Source organism: Mobula birostris, chromosome 25 (assembly GCF_030028105.1).
Source record: "Mobula birostris isolate sMobBir1 chromosome 25, sMobBir1.hap1, whole genome shotgun sequence".
Taxonomy (NCBI): domain Eukaryota; kingdom Metazoa; phylum Chordata; class Chondrichthyes; order Myliobatiformes; family Myliobatidae; genus Mobula; species Mobula birostris.
The window spans coordinates 14,627,100-14,648,018 of NC_092394.1; the positions used below are offsets into that span (position 1 = coordinate 14,627,100).

General features: G+C 37.6%; 1 protein-coding gene across 1 annotated transcript in view; it reads right to left on the minus strand.

Moving 5' to 3' along the window:
* The window catches only part of mettl16 (methyltransferase 16, N6-methyladenosine), a 127,880-nt gene that overhangs the window by 53,868 nt on the left and 53,093 nt on the right, over positions 1 to 20,919 (minus strand). Inside the window, exons 3-4 of the mRNA XM_072243182.1 lie at positions 14,515 to 14,711; positions 8,234 to 8,374 (exon numbers count right to left, since the gene is read on the minus strand). Of these exons, the coding sequence (XP_072099283.1) occupies positions 8,234 to 8,374; positions 14,515 to 14,711 (338 nt within the window). The remainder of the gene's footprint in view (positions 1 to 8,233; positions 8,375 to 14,514; positions 14,712 to 20,919) is intronic.

Sequence of the window (20,919 nt, forward strand, 5' to 3'; positions counted from 1 at the left end):
GTCTGCAAAACCCGGTCTTTGAAAAAGTATCTATGTATGAACTGCTGTGGTCTCTTAATGGATTGAAATCTTGCAGTTTCATGATTATTAATATGAAACGCCATGATTAAATTATCACTGTTAATTTGAGAGCAGCTGTTACACATTTTCTTTTTGACTTGCACATTGTTCCTGTTTATTCTTTAGAAAATGCCATACAAAATTTATGCTCTCACTCAATCTTAAAATTTTCACAAGAAATTACTCTTGTGGAACTTAAAATGCACCACATCATATGTATACATGTAGTTATGGTGATGAGAAGAGGTGTTGAGTGCCTGATGACCAATTTCCTATTAAAATCTCCCAATGGCACTGTTACATGTGGCCGGTACTTCAAGCTTTTGTTTTAAATACGGCTCCCTCTACATCCTATTTCAGCAAAATTCTTCAGCACAAGAGATTCTGCAGATGCTGTTAATCCAGAGAAACACAAACAAAATGCTGGAGGAACTCAGCAGGTCAGGCAGCATCTATGGAAAGCAATAAACAGTTGATATATTGGGTCAGACCCTTCAGCGGGATTCAAGATTCTGTCCTGATGAAGTTTCTCAGCCTGAAGTATTAACTGCTTATTCCTTTCCACAAATGCTGCCTGACCTGTAGCTTAACAAGCTTCTTTTCTCTCCTGCCCTGAAACATTAACTCGGTTTCTCTTCTCACCTGACCTGCTGAGCATTTCCAACATTTTCTATTTCTATTTCTATTTTAGATTTCTAGTATAATGTTACTTATCTATAACCATGCTTTTCTGGCAATACTTAATCACGCATTTCTACTTTTTTATCCAGAATTCTCACCCTAAATCCTCCATTCCATGGCATTTATAAAGAATCGCCATGATTACAGAAACACAAGAGATTCTGCAGATAATGGAACTCCATAGTGACACACACAAAATACTGGATGAACTCAGCAGGTTATGGAGCATGTATGGAGGGGAATAAAGAGTCAATGTTTCAGGCCAAGACTCTTCATCAGAACCTGACCTCAATGAAGGGTCACAGTCTGAAACGTTAACTCTTTATTACTCTCCATAGATGCTGCCTGACCTGCTGAGATCCTCCAACCTTATGTGTGTGTTGCTATGACTACAGGCTAGCTTTCCGAACTTCTTCAATTTTTCCTCCTTGGGTCTTCCATTCACCAGTGAGCATCCTACTAACTCAAAAGCTCCATGAAAAATCCACATTAATGGTTATACGCTTCTTTTCTATTCCTGAAAATAACCTAATTTCGACAGCAAGTACCTAGGTTCAGTAGCGGCTGACCCAAACCACTGATGTTCATGGAGTAGAGGTGAGCTGTCAGATTGAAACAAACACCTTCTAATTTATTGACAAATTAGCTGCTGAGATCTTACAGCTGTCCACGTTTATCATGTCCAGCGTGATACGCAGTACGACTGTGTTCACTAAATCATTCTTTTATCAAAAGAGTATGCTAGCAGTTACAGAAGCAGTTAAATAAATACCTGTATATATTTAAAAATCACAAAAAGGTACTTTGTAATTAAGTCATTAATAGCTGTATACAAATGATGACATCATCAGACAAAAATCAGGTCAAATACTTCCTTTGTCTTTTTTTCCAGGAAGTAGATCATTGATAAGCAAACAATTAAAAATCTCAGCATTTCTTTTAAAGTTTTTTTTGAATATTTGAGTAACAGGTGCCCAGTATTGTATGTATGAACAATATCTTTGCCTGGATAAAGGGGCGATTATTTGACTAATTTTGCTGTCAATTATTTTTTTAACTGTTTGTAATCAATTAACTAACATTGTCTCACATGAATGAAATTTAATAAAAAAGTCATTTTATTTAAAAACACTCAGAGAAATGAGTGCAATAGCATTTGATAATCGGAACAGTAATAAATAATGATCTGAACAAAGAAGCATTGGTAGGTGCTTCAGGAATGGACACAAGTGCAGCATCTTTTCCTGAATAATAAGCAAAGGGAAGGTAAAGATACAGGAAGCAGAACAGTTTATACTTAGGAGTGGATGATCCCAAATAAGATGCAAAGATGAAACACAAAAGTACAAAATATTGGTGTTTAATTATATAAGCATATCAACTGAGTGAATGTCTTTAAAAAATGTTGAAGCATGTTGTTTGTCATAAAACATGTCATCCTACAATGATAAAAGAGCCTGTGTTTTCATAATATGGTTTTGAGGCAATTTAGGATCACATCATTTTTATCCATAATTTTGAAAATCGCAGACATCAAATCACAACCATCAAATAAATAATTTTTCAGTATGTCCATCCACAGGCAGGATTCAAGACAAAAATCTCTAAAGATTGGGAAAGGTATTTAAATAAAGGGTCAACTGTTCTAAATTGTTTAAAAAGTCAGTATTTAAACTATAATGCCACTGTCAAAATCCTCCAAATCCACTTATAAGAAGATCTCAAAGCCTTCACAAAAAAACAGCAACATCCCAAAGATTCATGAAGCTTTGTGACCCATGACTTAGGTGGCCTGCAACTAATGGGCTCCTGAACCACTAATTTTTTATAGATGCACCATAGAAAGCATTCTTCTAGGATGCATCACAACCTGGTATGGAAGTTGTCCTATCCAAGACCGAAAGAAGCTGCAGAAGATCGTGAACACGGCGCAGACCAATCTTCCGTCCTTGGACTCACTTTACACCACACACTGTCGGAGCAGTGCTGCCAGGATAATCAAGGACACGACCCATCCAGCCAACACACTTTTCATCCCTCTTCCCTCCGGGAGAAGGCTCAGGAGCTTGAAGACTCGTACAGCCAGATTTGGGAACAGCTTCTTTCCAACTGTGATAAGACTGCTGAACAGATCCTGACCCGGATCTGGGGTGTATCCTCCAAATATCCAGACCTGCCTCTTGGTTTTTTTGCACTACCTTACTTTCCATTTTTCTATTTTCTATTTATGATTTATAATTTAAATTTTTAATATTTACTATCAATTTGTAATCCAGGGAGCGGGAAGCGCAGAATCAAATATCGCTGTGATGATTGTACGTTCTAGTATCAATTGTTTGGTGACAATAAAGTATAAAGTATCAGCTGCAGTGATGACTGGCTTTGTGGCTCACACTCACTTTCATAAAATTTAATTTTGAAGGTTATTTACTTATTTTCATTGTTTGCACAACTTGAGTTTTTTTCTACACACTGGGTGTTTGACGGTCTTATTTTTAATAGGTTCTATTTGGGTTTCTTTGTTTTGTGGCTGCTTGTATGGAGACGAAACTCAAGGCTGCATTTAGTATACATACTTCAATAATAAATGTTCTTTGCACTTTGACTACTCAAATTTGAGGGGGAACATTCAGAAAAACAAGGACCCATGTGGCGGGCATGCAGAATCCCACCATAAACATCAAAGGAATTCAACATCACGCAAAATAGCACCTAACTGACAATTGACTCATCAAGTGCCTATTGTCCTGCCCATGGCAGAGTCTACAGGTCACAAATTGGCCTCACCAACCACCTAGTACTAGTGTGGAAGGTATTCATCATGATTATAAAGGCGCAAACACGAGGGAATCTGCAGATGCTGGAATTTCAAGCAACACACGCAAAAAATGCTGGTGAACGCAGCAGGCCAGGCAGCATCTATAGGAAGAGGTACCTCTTCCTATATGCTGCATTTACCAGCATCTTTTGCATGTGTTGTGTCATTACAAAGGAACGCCTTTTAGAATAAGGTTGGAGTGAGTAAGTATCAGGTGGAGAGAAGAGTTTGCAACACTGGGTCAGGCTGAAGGTTGAGAAGATCAGGGTCAAGAACACTCGTCAATACCCAATGTAACAAGGTGTGTAGACTGTAATGTGAACACCCGACAGTACCCAGTATAACAGGGAGTGCAGAGTGTAGAGAGAACACCCTTCAATATCTGGTGTAACAGAGTGTGTAGACTGTAATGTGAACACATGTCAGTACCTGGTGTAACGGTGTGCAGACTGTAGAGGGAACACATGTCAGTTCCCAGTGTAACAGGATGTGTAGAGTGTAATGTGAACACCTGTCAGTACCCAGTGTAACAGGGTATGTCGACTGTAGAGGGAACACTCATCAGCACCCGTTGTAACAGGGTGTGTAGGGTATAATGTGAACACCTGTCAGTACCTGGTGTAACAGGTTATGTAGACTGTAGGGGGAACACTCATCAATACCCAGTGTAACAGGGTGTGTAGACAGGTGTGGACATGTGTCTATACCCAGTATAAGAGGGTCTGTAGATTGTAAAGTTAACACACATTAGTACCAATGTAACAGGGTGTTTAGACTGTAGCATGAATATACATCAGTATTCAGTGTAACAGTGTAGATTGTAATATTAATACATTAGTACCCACTGTAAAGAGCATCTGTAGACTGTAGTATGAACAGCCATCAATACTCATTGTAACACAGTGTTTACATTATAGTCTGAACATCAGTATCCAGTGAAGAGAGTCTATAGACTGTTGTCCATGGTACATGAAGCTTAGAAAAATACAGTAACCCTAGGTATTTTCTAAGGTAAGGACATGGTCAGCACAGCTTTGTGGGCCGAAGGGCCTGTATTGTGCTGTAGGTTTTCTATGTTTCTAAATACAGGATGATACAACATTACTGAAATTGACAATGAAGAAAAATAGTGAAGTCAACTGTGTCAAAGTCTGCAGATGCAATGACAAAGTTAATTTACTAGAATCATGCTTTGTTAATCTGACTATCAGCCTGTTTCAGTGTTGTGCTGAGGCAGAATAGAGAAAATTTTAAAAAGGAGCTACCAGACACCTAATATAAAACGTTTAAGGTATGAAAAAAATAGGGAGCTTAGAAATGGGGCATCCAATTCCAATGAGGTGGTTCCTTTGAAGAGAGGATGTGCTGATCAATTTTTTTTAATGTAAAGGTGCAGGAATCATTTTCAATGCCAGCTACCACAGCATCCAGAGAGGGAAACAATGTAGCATATGGAGGTTTTATGTAAAACTAAAATCAGGTAATGGTGCTAGGGGAAATGGGAAAAAATGATAAGACAGTAACAGCAGGTAGAGGTGAAGCTGTGTGAGAAAGAAGCAAATGAAACAATTGAATGAAAAAAATAGATAGTTCCGACAGCCTGTTAGATTGTTCGATGTTCAACAGAAATAGCTCAGTATTGGTCCTTAATAGTAGTTCCATTAGCTGCAGACTTTCTCAAGTACAGAGTGTTTATCACACAGTGTAAATTCAGCCCACTGACTGTGATTAAATAAAGTTTATAAGCTGCAGGGGAACACTGATTTATATCTGATATAGACCAAACTCAAACTATTAATCTAACTCACTACAAACATCTTCAACAATACAGGCCCAGAATTAAAGATTAATCCTTATGCGCAGAAATACTACCATCTGATTCCTGAATTTTAAGAGTGGCTTTGAAATTAGATGGAATAATTGGAATGTATTCAGGAACAGTCCTCCAAGATTCTGACATTATTTAAACCAAACAAATTACTATCAAAATCTTACAAATAGTCAGAACAAAAGAAGCAGCAATCAGCAGAATTCAGATTTTTTTTTGCAAAACAAGTCAATTATTAGATGAGTTAACCTGAAGAAAACAAATGAGCCAAATAACATTTTGACATTCAGTTATCAATGTATAACAATTGATCCTGGCCTCCAGCAGTTTTCCTACCTCTCTTTCTGTCTACCTTCTATAAATTTCTCCCTTAATTATCATGTCTCTTCACTCCAATCACGCCATTAATCTTTCCTTTCTTTCTTTCCTCCCACACTGCCCTTTTTCTGCTTGGTCAACCACTGAATAACAAATATGACGGACAAATGCTATGCCGACAGTATCTACCATTGTTAACTTTATTCATTTTAATCACTGAACTGCCCACTGCAATGGAAATGAGAACTTTCAAATTTGTTGTTGATATTACCATGTTATTTGCAGCTGACACAGAAAGACATCACTTCAGCCCACCGAGTATATGCCAGCTAAAAGAACAAAACCCATTCCCACCAATCTTTGCTATTCTTTCCTGATTTCCATCAATTCCTCATAGAATCTACCATTCACCTATACTTGGGTGAAATTACGGTGGCCAATTAACCTACCAACTTAATATCTTTGAGATATGGGAGGAAATCAGGCCATCTAAAGCAAACCCAGGCAGGCACAGGGAGAATGTGCAAGCAGGGGTCAGTATTGAACCTTCAGCTGTGAGACTCTATTAGCTGTGTCATTGTGCAGCAAAGGATAGTAATAGCCTAGAACTTTAAAAACTATCGAAGAATATATTTTAAAGAAAAATTACTTTTAAGAGTGATAATTTGATAAAGTTGAATTTTATAGCTAAAAATATAAATCACAAAGAAATATCACCACCTGAAAATAATTTTTTTTAAAGTTCAAAAGCTATTTAAATATGCATGTTGGCATTTTTGCACCCAGATGATTCAGCTTAATTTTAGATGCTTTCACATTGAGTGCAAATGGCCAATAGAAAATCTTAATGGTAATTTAAATCATTCTGGTGTGTGGCTAGTTTTATAGATGGGCCACTATCTAGTGTGGTGTTATTCAATCTACACAAAAAATAAGATTGAAACTCATTCATTGATGAAAATCCTGAAAACTTCTGCACAACACACAACAGCCACCCTGTTATAGGAAAGACGTTATTAAACTAGAAAATGCGCAGAAAAGGTTTACCAGTATGTTGCCTAGACTTGGGTGTCTGAGTTACAATGAAAGGTTGCATAGACTAGGAGATTATACCTTGAAACACAACAGATTGAGGGGTGACCTGATAAACATATACAAGATCATGAGGAGCACAGACAAGGTGAAAATGCATAATCTTTTTCTCATTAAGGTGATGCTAAAAACAACAGAATTTGGGTTTAAGATCAGAGGCAAAAGTTTAAAAATGGACATCAGAGGCAGCTTCTTCACACAAAAGGTACGGCATATTTGAAATGGATTGCCAAAAATAGTGATTGAGGCAGGTACACTAGCAACATTTAAAACACAAGAGATTCTGCAGCTGCTGGAAATCCAAAGTAACAGGGACAAAATTCTGGAGGAAGCCAGCGGGTAAGGCAGCACCAATAGAATCAGAATCAGGTTTATTATCACTTGCATGTGTCGTATAATTTGTTAATTTAGCAGCAGCAGCTCAATGCAATACATAATATAGAAGAGAAAAAAATAATAAGTAAATTAGTTACAGTATACGTATATTGAATAGATTAAAAACCATGCAAAAAACATAAATAATATATTAAAAAAGTGAGGTAGTGTTCGAGGGTTCAATGTCCATTTAGGAATCAAATGGCAGAGGGGAAGAAGCTGCTCCTGAATCGCTGAGTGTGTGCCTTCAGGCTTCTGTACCTCCTACTTGAGGTAGCAGTGAGAAAAGGGCATGCCCTGGGTGCTGGAGATCCTTAATAATGGACGCTGCCTTTCTGAGACACCGCTCCCTGAAGATATCCTAGGTACTTTGTAGGCTAGTACCCAAGATGGAGCTGACTATATTTACAACCTCAATTTACAAATCTGCAGCTTCTTCCGGTCCTGAGCAGTAGCCTCCCACCCCCCCATACCAGACAGTGATGCAGCCTGTTAGAATGCTCTCCAGGGTACATTTATAGAAGTTCTTGAGTGAAAGGAATGAACAGTTGACATTTCACCAGTCCTTATGAAGGGTCTCAGCCCGAAACATTGACTTTGTTCCATAGATGCTGTCTGACCTGTTGAGTTCTTCCAGCAGCAATTAAAATCCATCTAGATAAGTACATGGATAGGAGATCTTAGAGAGCTATGGGCCAAACACAGGCAGATGGGACCAGCTTACTGGGCGACACAGATGGCCTGGTGAGTTGGGCCAAAGGGTGCTGTATGACTCCATGACTATAACAGGTGAGAAATATGGTTGAGAAGAGAAATCTGCCCCCATGATAAATTAAAAACACTGAAAAATGAACCAGCCATTTTCCAATAACAGCTATTCAAAGTGATTCTGATCTGTTACCTTTGTTGTAACTGTTAACCTCTGATCTTGTTAACTTTAAATAAGGCTACTGATGACAGCAAGTTGAATCTCTCAAAGCAGGCTGCTATCTTTTCTATTACTTGGTGGCAAGTATGACAATCATTTATCATGGATCTGAGAAAATAAATATTTTACAAACCTTTAATGAGATCAGAAAGGTTGTTCTGCTCCACGTTTTTCATTGCATAGTCAAAGCACATATCATCCACCTCAGTTGCAAGGAAGAACCAACCATTCATAGTTGCCCCAAGAAGAGGATAGATGCAGGAGGCACCTGTTCCTGTAATGTATACAACAACTAATATTAGTTATTGAACTCAAAATTCTAACATGAAATTTGTAACGATATATATGCATCAGTTTTTTCTCTCTTTTGTATTTGCAGTTTATTATCATTTGCACTTTGGTCATTTGTCTATTCTGTTGGGCGTGGCCTTTCATTGATTCTAGTGTTTCTGACATTTACTCCATATACCAGCAAGAAAATGAAATTCAGGGTTGTATATGGTGACATACAATTGCAAGGAAAAGTTGGTGAATCCTTTGCAACTACCTGGTTTTCTGCATTAATTACTTTTGAAATATGATCTGATCTTCATCTGAGTCACAATAATAGACAAACACAATCTGCCTAAACTAATAGCACACTAACAATTCTACTTCTCATGTCCTTATTGAACACATTGTTTAATCATTCAAGGTCCAGACTGGAAAAAGTATGTGAACCCTTGTATTTAATAACTGGTAGAACCCCCTTTAGCAGCAATAACCTCTACCAAACATTTCCTGTAACTGCTGATCAGACTTGCAAGGAAGAATTTTAGATCATTCCTTCTATACAAAACTGTTTCAGTTCACCAATATTTCTGGGATACCTGGCATGAACAGCTCTCTTCAGGTCATGCCACAGCATCTCAATTGGGTTAAGGTCTTGGCCATTCCAAAACACATTTTTTCTTCATTTTAAACTATTCTGTTATTGATTTACTCTTGTGTTTTGGATCATTGTCTTGTTGCATTATCCAATTTCTATTAAGTTTCTGGTGATGGACCACTGCATTGACATTCTCCTGTAAAATGTCTTGATACGATTTTGAAATTATTGTTCCCTCAATGATTGCAAGCTATCCGGGCCTGAGACAGCAAAGCAGCCCCAAACCTTGATGCTCCTTCTACTATGCTTCACAGTTGGGTTGAGGTTTTGGTGTTAGTATGCAGCGTCCTTTTCCCTCCAAACATAGTGGTGTGCATTTCTGCCAAGAAGTTCAACTTCTGTCTCATCTGTCCACAGAACATTGTCCCAGAAGTTTCTGGAACATCCCGTTGATCTTCTGCAAACTTGAGACGTGGAGCAATACTTTTTTTTTGGAGAGCAGTAGTTTCCTCTGTGGTGTTCTTCCATGAACACCATTCTTGTTCAGTGTATTTCTTATTGTAGATACATGAACAAAGACTTTAGCAAGTTCTAGAGGTTTTTGCTGGTCCTTTGCTGTTATCCTTGGGTTCTGTTTCAACTCCTTCAGTATTGTACGTTGTGCTCTTAGTGCGATCTTTGCAGGATACTCTCCTAGGGAGAGTGGCAACAGAACTGAACTTCCTCCACTTGTAGTCAGGTTCTCTTACTCTGGATTGATGAACATTCAGGTCTTTAGAAATACTTTTGTATCCTTTTCCAGCTTTGTGCATCTCTACAATTCTAATTTCTTCCTAAAGTTGTTTGGATTGAGGCATGGTGCACATAAACAGATCTTTCTTGAGAAGAGCAAACTGTCACTACCTAATTTTGTCTTTTTTATAGAGCAGGGCAGCACTACAGCCCACACCTTCAATCTCATCTCATTGACTGGAATACCTGACTCCAAATAGCTTTTGTAGAAGACATTACCCCAGAGGTTCATATACTTTTTTAAACCTAGACTGTGATTGTTTAAATGCCGTACTCAGTATTGACGAGAAGTACAATTGTTTGTGTGTTATTAGTTTAGGAAGATTGTGTTTGCCTATTATTGTGACTTAGATGAAGATCAGACCACATTTTATGAGTAAATTATGCAGAAGATCAGGTAGTTGCAAAGGGTTCATTTTGAACTTTGAAAAGAACACACTGAATAAACTTAAACTTTCAGTGATTATATAATATACTTCTATCAATATTTTCAATTCCTTAAGCATAGTCCATCAGTATAAGTATCATGTAATACTAATTAACTGATAGGACAGTTAATAAGCAGCAGAGTTTGCTATACTTTAGCTTCAAATGTATTCAGGACACTTCAGTTTCTTCCTGGTGTGGAAATCTTCAGGGAAACTGATCTGTATCCAGCTTTCCGATTTTTGAGATGGTTCTCATCATTATTTGTCAGTTCTATAAGGCTGAATATCAAGAGTAAGAAACCTTAGGCATCTGTGATATACACAAGAGATTCTGCAGATGTTGGATATGCAGAGCAACACAAATAAAATGCTGGAAGGAACTTAGCAGGTCAGTCATGGAGAGGAATGAACAGTTGACATTTTGGGCTCCTGTTGACCCTTCTTCCCTTTCTTCCGTCATCCACTGCCTTTTCCTAATACATTCCTTCTTTTTCAGCCCTTACCCTCTTCCACCTATCACCTCCCAGCTTCTTACTTCATCTCCCACCCACTTCCACCCAGCCACCTCCCTCCTCACCTGGTCTTAACCATCACCTGCCAACTTGTATTACTTTCCCTGCCCCACCCTCTTATTCTGGCCTCTTCCCCTTTTCTTTCCAGCTCTGATAAAGGATTTCAACTGGTTATTTCTATCCACAGATATTTCGCAAGAATAGTTTGCTTTAGTTGCCCTTCTTAATGTGACTCGCCTCACTATTACCAAACCACTAACTCCATCCCAAATAAACATTACACTGAGAAGCCTTGTACGTGCTCAGTCCCTTCTTTAGGAACCCAGCAGCAACCATGTACATGTCATACAAGGAAATGATAGCACAAATGAGTACATTAGTGGTACCTTAAGCTTCCTACAGTTAACATTTTATAAACTGCTGTACATGATTAAATTTGATCGAAACTTCCCTAATTAATATCAAATCCAATTCATTATCTTATTTTTTGGATTGTAGCACAGATAGGATTTGGCGTAAATACACAATACGGACAAGGCATTCCACAAAGATGGATAATCTAACAATGAAACATTTGCATGATCTCAATACTCCTGAGGAATAATCTGTAAAAACTATCCTTTCAGCAATCCACCAGCACAGCATCCTTCTAATTAGGCTGCCTATCTCATGCATATTTAGAAACCAAGAACACTACAGTAGCTTCTTTGTAATTTAGTTTAACATTTTAACACTGTATTTTACATATAACATTTATTCCAAATTCACTATATGTATTCTTTACACTGGCTGTTTTTTTTTTTACTTTTCTATCAGAAGAGAGGAAAGGCACAAAAATTGCTTCTGTTATTTACACCAAGACCAGGCTTATACATGATCAAACATACAGGAAACAGGTCTATAGAGTTAGAATTTTAGCACTGTGCGTAAATTAGTCACACCTCATTAATATAACATCAGTATAAATCTCAACAACAAGGAAACCCATGAACAGCTACTCAATATCTTATTCAGATCTTCAGGAATGAAAAAGCCAACAGAACAATAAAAATGCAATCTCTAATTTATCATCTTCATCTTGAGATTATCTGCAATTATTGGCACTTGACAGCAATCACTTGTCCACCAAGGCATTTTTGGTCTTTGCATCAGTGGCATTTAGTTCAGAATTGAAATAAGGTACTAATTGAGTATCATTAACCTGGCTTTTAATTTCTCCCTCATTATCTGAATTTTTATCTGTGTTCTTCTGCAGACGGTAATTTATCTTAAACTACTGTACAAAAGACAGAAGCGGCATTCCTGCACCGTATGGAAATGATTATTCATTGGTGTCTACACAGTAAGGACAGACTGACTATATTAACAAGCAAAGCATCGCATTGAAATTGGAGTCTGAAATCCCCACAAGTACACTTTTAGAAATCAGAAAAGGAAACTCTCAGGGGTTTGCTTCATGCTGTATAGCAGACCGTCTAAGACCACATTGAGATAATCCATGGCTGCCCAGCTGTAGTCAGCTAACTCAGCACTAAAAAGTAAACCAAGTGTAAATTTTCTTGCTATGCATCAACTAGTAGCATATATGTAGAATATTTCCTGTTCTAGTAGATTTGGAATGCCTTGATGAACAAACAGCTCAATTAACATTTGCATAAACAAAATGGAAGAACATGCAGTCTCATTTGACGTGGTGTGCCTACATTACTTGACAGTGTTGGATGGCACACAATGGAAATACAGCAATACAAAAGAGACTAATGTGTGACCATTAAATTTGTCTGAGTTGGTTGAGAACTTCTACCACTTAGTGCCTAAATTGACCCTAGTATGATAAGAATCGTTGGAAGGTTTTGCGTAACATAATGTGGACTTTGTGGTTTATTACATTGGTAAATGACAGTCAGCTTTTAAATCAAGTTTTTTTCTAATGTAACTGCCAAAACCACACATTGGTTCCTATCCCGCTCTATTCCTTTAAAAAAATACAATTCTTACATCTCCTGGACACTTTAACTGGAGGTTAATTTACAATACTGTTGCCAAGTGGATTGCTTCTTTTCATAAACAATCTTCTTGGCAATGTTATAGCAATGGAAATACTCAGGTCAGGCAGCTTTGCAGAGAGAAAACTGCTAGCATTTCAGGTTGATAATCTTTTATTGGGTCATTGACCTGAAGTGTTAACTGTTTCTTTCTCCGCAGATGCTGCCTGGTCTGCTGAATATTTCCAGCATTTTCTCTATTTTGGATTCCAGTATTTGATTTTTATTTTGCATTTTAATCTTGGATATTATGATCAGTGGCATGCTTGCCTTTATTGATAGTAATATCAAAGTTCCTGTTTTCAACTTCAGAATATAAGATTCCCATATCTACGTCATTAAAAGTGCCATATTGTTCCTATCAATGAGTTAAGAAAGTAAAGAACAAGTATATGTGAAACAATGGTAGATTAAAAGCAATAGCTGAGTTTTGATTGGCAAGGCTAATTATTTTATATATGTCAGGTGGAATTGCGTTAGTGGAGGACGATTTGGAGCTAACAGAATTTTATGTAAATCCAAATAATTTAAATTATGTTTTTCTGCAGTTATAGAATTTATTACATAGGGATTTTTAAATGAATCACACTTTAATCATTCAGCAGACTGGATGGTGCCAGAATAAGATACCAAATCAACTGACATAAAACTTCTTGAATTTGTACGGTCAGAAAGCCTGATGTCTTAAGGCAATAAGACACGTTGCCACAGAGAGGTGGGATAAAGATTCATGCTTGTGATTTGTCAAGTGGTGATTTACCAACCATAGAGCTCATTCCAAGCAAGAAAGGGCCTCCAGTCTGATCCACTCTAGGATGAAATAGTGAACAAGATAGCCACAAAGTTGGTGAACTTACATTTCACAGAGATATTTTCTCGATGGCAATATTATCACAAAGTTTAACAATTGTAAAAACAATTAAAAACCTCAAGCTAATGTCCTTTGTTCTAGCAATACAGATTTTTGACTGATAGTTCTATTTATTCAAATTCCTCTCACTACTAGGAAAAATATCGGTAAAGGGTTTTAGGGAGAGAATTTAGACAAATTTGGAAAATAATGAACAGTTGCACAAATATAGATTGTTTTATCTGCAGCATCAGGACCTGAGAGGTGACCTGATAGATGTATATAAAATTATAGCAGGCATAGGTAGACTAGATAGCCAGGGGTAGAAATGAGAAATACTAGGAGTCATAGGTTTAAGGTGAGAGGAAAAAAGTTTGAAAGAGATTTGCATGGCAAGCTTTATACACTAAAAGTGACTACGTGACTGGATAGTGCTGCCAAAGGAAGAGGTAAAAGCAGATAGATAGCAATATTATGGAAGCATTTAGATAGACACATGGCAGGAACAGAGGGATGTGGACACGTTCAGACAAATGGATTAGTTCAGATTGACATCATGTTTGCTATAGACATGATGGACTGAAGGGTCTGTTACCGTGCTGTACTGTTCTATTTTCTTGTTCTATGTTCTAACTCAGAATTTCTCTTCAGTTTGTTTATTAACTGTGTGGCTCAGTACATTTAAATTCAAATACGTCATGAAATCCTGATGATACTGGAATAAATAGACGTCCAACTCAATGAAATAATTAGATTCAGACTGATTTATCATATGTACTATACATCAAAATATACAGTGAAAAGCATCGTTTGCGTTAACAACCATTTACAAAATGTCATCACACACTATGGCACAAATTGTAAGTAATTCTTGGTTAGACTTAGTGCAGGAAAACAAGGAGGAACTGAAGCTGTATACCTATATCAATTCCTCGAATCAGTTCACTTTTACTGATGTCACTGCCTATAAGGTCTTCAACCCAATGTATGTAGTTGAGCCGCAAAGGAACAGTCGGAATCAGCCTCTCCAATGGGATGTCAATTGTAAGTCCGAAGTCCTCTTTCAATAAAGTGCATGTAAGGGCTCTGACTGCCTCAGGATCTTTAAAATTTAAACTGAAAATAAAGAAAACAAATGGGTTAACACCAGGAAGAAAATTTCCCTGAGGAAAAAGTAATGTCATTTTGTTCTGTAGAAAGGTATACTGTAACTCTACCTACCAAAATCAAAAACACATCCATAGGTGAAAATATGAACTGTTGAAAAAGGATTTTGAAAAATTAACCATTTAAATGCCTAGGGAACAATTTTCAAGAGAGGATGGGGTGAATTTCAAAACAATTAAAGTGAAAAATATACTCAGTGGGTTCACCTGTATACCAGCTTATTAATGCAAATATCTATGTATTTAGAAATACAATGCAGAACAGCCCACCAAGCTGCATCACCCAGCAACCCATCAATTTAGCCTAATCACAGGGCAATTTACAATGATCAGTTAACCCACTAAGCAGTGTACTTTTGAACTGTGTGAGGAAATCAGAGCACCTGGAGGAAAAACACACACACACACACACACACACACACGAAGAACATACAAACTTTCCTACAGAGGACGCTGGAATTGAACTCCGAACTGTGACACCCCAAGCTGCAACAGCATCACTTTAACCACTATGCCTCTGTTGCACCCTATCTAATCAGCCATACACATGGTAGCAACTCAATGCAAAAAGGCATGCAGACATGGTCAAGAGGTTCAGTTGTTTTATAGATCAAACATCAGAATGAGGAAGAAATGTGATCTAAGTGACTGATTGGGAAATGATAGTTGGTATGAGACAGGGTGGTTTCAGTATCTCAGAAACTGCTGATCTCCTGGGGTTTTCACATACAACAGTCTCCAGATTTTATGGAGGATGGTGTGAAAAGCAAAAAAAAAATCCAGTGAACTGCAGTTCTGTGGGCAAAAATACCTTGTTAATGAGAGAGGTCAGAGGAAAAGGCCAGATTGGTTTAAGCTGGCAGGAAGGAGACAGTAACTCAAGAAACCATGCGTTATAACAGTAGTGTGCACAACATGTCGAACCTTGAAATAGATAGGCTACAACAGCAGAAGATCACAAAGATATAAAGTGGCCACTTTTTAAGGTACAGAAGATAACTAATAAAGTGGCCACTGACTGTGTGCTCCTTTTTTTGAAAAGCTATGAGTTTAAATAATTGATCTGGTGCCTCTCTGACTCGTTCACTCAAGTTCCCATCCCTCAAGTTATAGGAAAAGATAGATAAAGTATTGAATAATTGCATCACATATATCTTTTAGGGATTAATTCACAGTGCAGACAGTTCATTTCCAAACTCTAGTGCTGAGAGTTCACAAGAAATATGACTCTGCTAGAAACCATTAATAGATTTTAGTTGGCAGATTGGTGGCAGTATTAGTGACTGCCACCAGCAATGCTAATTAGAAATTCTGCTCCTTTAAACTGAATGGGGCTTCCTCATTATTCAAAACAGTATCTCTAGTTGGAGCAAAGCACCACTGGGACCTGGTTTCCATTGCAGAAATGAATAGAGTAAAACAAAATCTGGATCCCATTAGTACTGGGTATCTAAGTGGATGCTTTGTGTTAAATGTATAGTGCCTTGAAAAAGTATTCAGCTTCCAACCCTTTGTTCGCATAAATGAGTACTACAAACAGGGATTTTGATCAATTTAACCGACAATTTTTATTTGTGAATCACATGTTGCTTTTTTCACAGTAGAGCCCCAAAAACAGGGAAAATTCTAAAGCACGATAACTAAAAATTCAAAAACTGTATTGTCATCAGTATTCATCCTCCTTTGCTCAGTGCTTTGTTGAGCCACCTCTTGCAGCTATTACAGCCAGTTGTCTTTTTGGATAACTTCTATTAGCTTCGCACAACGTGATGAAGCAAGATTTGCCCATTCCTCCTTGCTAAATTGCTCAAGCTGTGCCAAATTAGTTAGGGAGTGGCAGTGGACAGCAATTTTGAGATCTTTCCAGAGATGTCTAATCGGGTTAAGATCAGGACTCTGACTGGGCCACTCAAGGGCATCCATTTTCTTCATTTGAAGCTACTCCATGGTTGTTCTGGTTGTGTGCTTTGGACTGTTGCCCTGCTGGAAAATAAAGTTCTTCCTCAGTTTAAGCTTTCTAGCAGAGGCTAGCAGATTTTTATTCAGGATCATTCTGTATTTAGCAGTATTCATTTTCCAATTGATCCTGACCAGATTTCCAATGCTTGCTGTTGAAAAGCATCCCCATAGTACGATGCTACCTCTACCATACTTTACAGCAGGGATAGTGTTACCCAGCTAATGCGCAGTACCAGATTTTAGCACACGTACCATTTAGAGTTGAGACCAAAAAGTTCCACTTTAGTCCCATCTGACCACAAGACCCCTACCACATCTTTATAATACCTTCTAAGTGATGGTTTGCGAAGTCTTTATGGGCAAGGAAATGCTTTCTTTTTAGCCAGGGCTTTGCCTTTTCCAGTTTTCCATGAATACCCTTTTTGTGTAAGGCCTCAGAGACTATGGAGCCATGAACTTCATCTCCAGTTATAGCTGCTGACTTCTGCAGCTCACTCAGAGTGACTGTTGGCAGGACAGTAGCCTCTTTTATAAAGATGCAAGAAAAAGTTTGTGAACCATTTGCAATTATCCACTTTTCTGCATTAATTACTCATAAAATGTGGTCTGATCTTCACTTAAATCATAATAATAGACCAACACAATCTGCCTAAACTAGTAACACACAAATAATTGTACTCCTAATCAATATTGAGTACGCCATTTAAATAATTGGAGTCTAAGAGCACAATGTACAATACTGAAGGAGGTGAAAAAGAATCCAAGGGTAACATCAAAAGACCTGCAAAAATCTCTGGAACTTGCTAAAGTCTCTTCATGTGCCCACTATAAGAAAAGTACTGAACAAGAATGGTTCCACCATGGAAAAACATTTTTTCATGTCTTAAGTTTGCAGAAGACCACCTGGTGTTCCACAAAACTTCTGAGATAATGTTCTGTGAGACAAAAGTTGAACTTTTTGGCAGAAATGCACAGCACTATGTTTGGAGGAAAAAGGACGCTGCACACCAACACCAAAACCTCAACCCAACTGTGAAGCATAGTGGAAGGAGCATCGTGGTTTGGGGCTGCTTTGCTGTCTCAGGCCTGGACAGCTTGCAATCATTGAGGGAACAATAATTTCAAAATCGTATCAAGACATTTTACAGGAGAATGTCAGGGTGGTGGTCCATCACCTGAAGCTTAATAGAAATTGGATAATGCAACAAGACAATGATCCAAAACACGAGTAAATCAACAACAGAATAGTTTAAAAAGAAGAAAATTAGTGTTTTGGAATGGCCAAGTAAAAGTCCAGACCTTAACCCAATTGAGATGCTGTGACATGACCTGAAGAGAGCTGCTCATGCAAGGTAACCCAGAAATATTGATGAACTGAAACAGTTTTGTATGGAGGAATGGTCTAAAATTCTTCCTTGCAAGTCTGATCAGCAGCTACAGGAAATGTTTGGTAGAGGTTATTGCTGCTAAAGGGGGTTCTACCAGTTACTAAATACAAGAATTCACATACTTTTTCCAGCCTGGACTTTGAATGATTAAACAGTGTGTTCAATAAGGACATGAAAAGTAGAATCGTTTATGTGCTATTAGTTTAGGCAGATTGTGTTTGTCTATTATTGTGACTCAGTTGAAGATCAGATCACATTTCATGAGTAATTAATGCAGAAAACCAGGTAACGGTAAAGGATTCGCAAACTTTTTCTTGCAATTGTATGTTACCATATACAACCCTGAGTTTCAATTTCTTGCTGGCATATGTAGTAAAAGCCAGAAACACTAGAATCAATGAAAGGCCACACCCAACAGCATAGACAAACAACCAAAGTGCAAACAACAATAAACTGTGCAAATACAAAAGAGAGAAAAAACTGATGCATATATATTGTTACAAATTTCATGTTAGAATTTTGAGTTCAATAACTAATATTAGTTGTTGTATACATTACAGGAACAGGTGCCTCCTGCATCTATCCTCTTCTTGGGGCCATTATGATTGGTTGGTTCTTCCTTACAACTGAGGTGGATGATATATGCTTTGACTATGCAATGAAAAACGTGGAGCAGAACAACCTTTCTGATCTCATGAAAGGTTTGTAAAGTATTTATTTTCTCAGATCCATGATAAATTATTTTCATACTTGCCAAGTAATAGAAAAGATAGCAACCTGCTTTGAGGGATTCAACTTGCTCTCATCAGTAGCCTTATTTAAAGTTAACAAGATTAGAGGTCAACAGTTATAACAAAGGTAACAGCTCAGAATCACTTTGAATAGCTGTTACTGGATAATAGCTGGTTCATTTTTCAGTTTTTCTAATTTATCATGGGGGCAGATTTCTCTTTTCAACCATATTTCTCACCTCTTAATAGTCATGGAGTTATACAGCATGGAAACAGACCCTTTGGCCCAACTCTCCAGGCCATCTGTGTCACCCAGCAAGCTGGTCCCATCTGCCTATGTTTGGCTCATAGCTCTGTAAGATCTCCTATCCATGTACTTATCTAGATGGATTTTAAATGTTGCTGGAAGAATTCAGCAGGTCAGACAGAATCTATGGAACAAAATCAATGTTTCGGGCTGAGACCCTTCATCAGGACTGGTGAAATGTTGACTGTTCATTCCTCTCACTCAAAAACTTCTATAGATGTACTGTGGAGAGCATTCTAACAAGCTGTATCACTGTCTGGTATTGGGGGGGAGGGGCTCCAGCACAGGACCGAAAGGAGCTACAGATGGTTGTAGATTTAGTCGGCTCCATCTTTTGTCTTCATTTGGTTTGGTCTGTTGAAAATCCACCATACTGCTGGACCTTACAGAGTGAAGTGGTATTTATTCTTATGAATTCATTGACTACAGGTGGTTCTCTGATTTTCTACATCAACAAATTTGGTGAGTTGGTAAGGGAATACAGTATATTGCACCTGAGGAAAGTTAGCACAGTAATTACAGAGGGGATAAATATGTTTTCAGCCTCACAATTTTGTTTTTTTATTTTTAATAAATTATTAAAAGGTTTTGGAATTTTTCTTTTGATTCGACATGATACACAATATTTTGTAGGTTAGCTCAAAAAATCCTACTTCAATATATTTTATATTTAGAAAATGAGAGGATAAAATGTGAAAATAGTTGTGCGGGCTGAATCTAACTACAGGTGCATACATGACACACACACGTAAAAGTTGCTGGTGAACGCAGCAGGCCAGGCAGCATCTCTAGGAAGAGGTACAGTCGACGTGCATGCACCTGGTCACATTGCGACAAAGTACAGAACAGCACTTAGGATGTACTAAAACAATTTTTTACTAATTCACTTGACTTATTTTCCACGAGCCAGGCCAGTAATTTTGCACATCTATAATTGTCCCTCACAGAATCTCAAAAGTCTTGACACGTAAGAAACCCATTTGGGACATCTCTCCACATTCCACAAAAAAATTGTGGAGGTATCTCCATGAACTGCTAGTCTGTATGCTGAAGGAACAGCCACAATGCCGACAGGTTGTTGACCCAGACTTGATAAAAGGATGTAATGTATTTCCAAGTCAGCAGAGAGTGGTATATGGAAAGAATTAATTAGGTGAATATTTACAATAAATGAGCTGCTTTATGAATGCTATTGCTAACTCGAGAGGCAGCAGTGTGTTTGAGTTCTAAACTACAATAAGAAGAGGAAAGAGAAAAGATGAAATGTCAATTGACCAAGATACTGCTTGGCACGTGAAAATATAAATATGATCTTTTAAACACTCTATTCATATTCTTCTTTTCATCATCAATAGTAGGTTATCATTTGGTCTGTTGTGCCTTTCCCTGTCCTGTCAAACTTACTTTACATGCACATCATTTTAAAGGTTACTATTGAATCTCCTTTCAACATCCTTTCCCAGCAATGCAATAAAGGCATCACTTGCATAATTAGGCAATTTATTAATTATAACAAATCAAGTAAACATTATTATAAATCACATACAAGAGAAGCTTAATATCAAAACTAGCATTAAATCAGAAATAACTAAACATTTTTATTCATCATCAGTTTTGAATTAATTGAAGTTACTAGGAAGGATGGAGATTTTTAAGTACATTTCCTGGATTGAGGAATTTCTGCCAAAGAATGAATGGGCTAGTTTTTATTTCCAAGGGAACTTGAAGAAATTTAATTGAAGCACATTAAATTATGAGAAGCCTATAACAGAG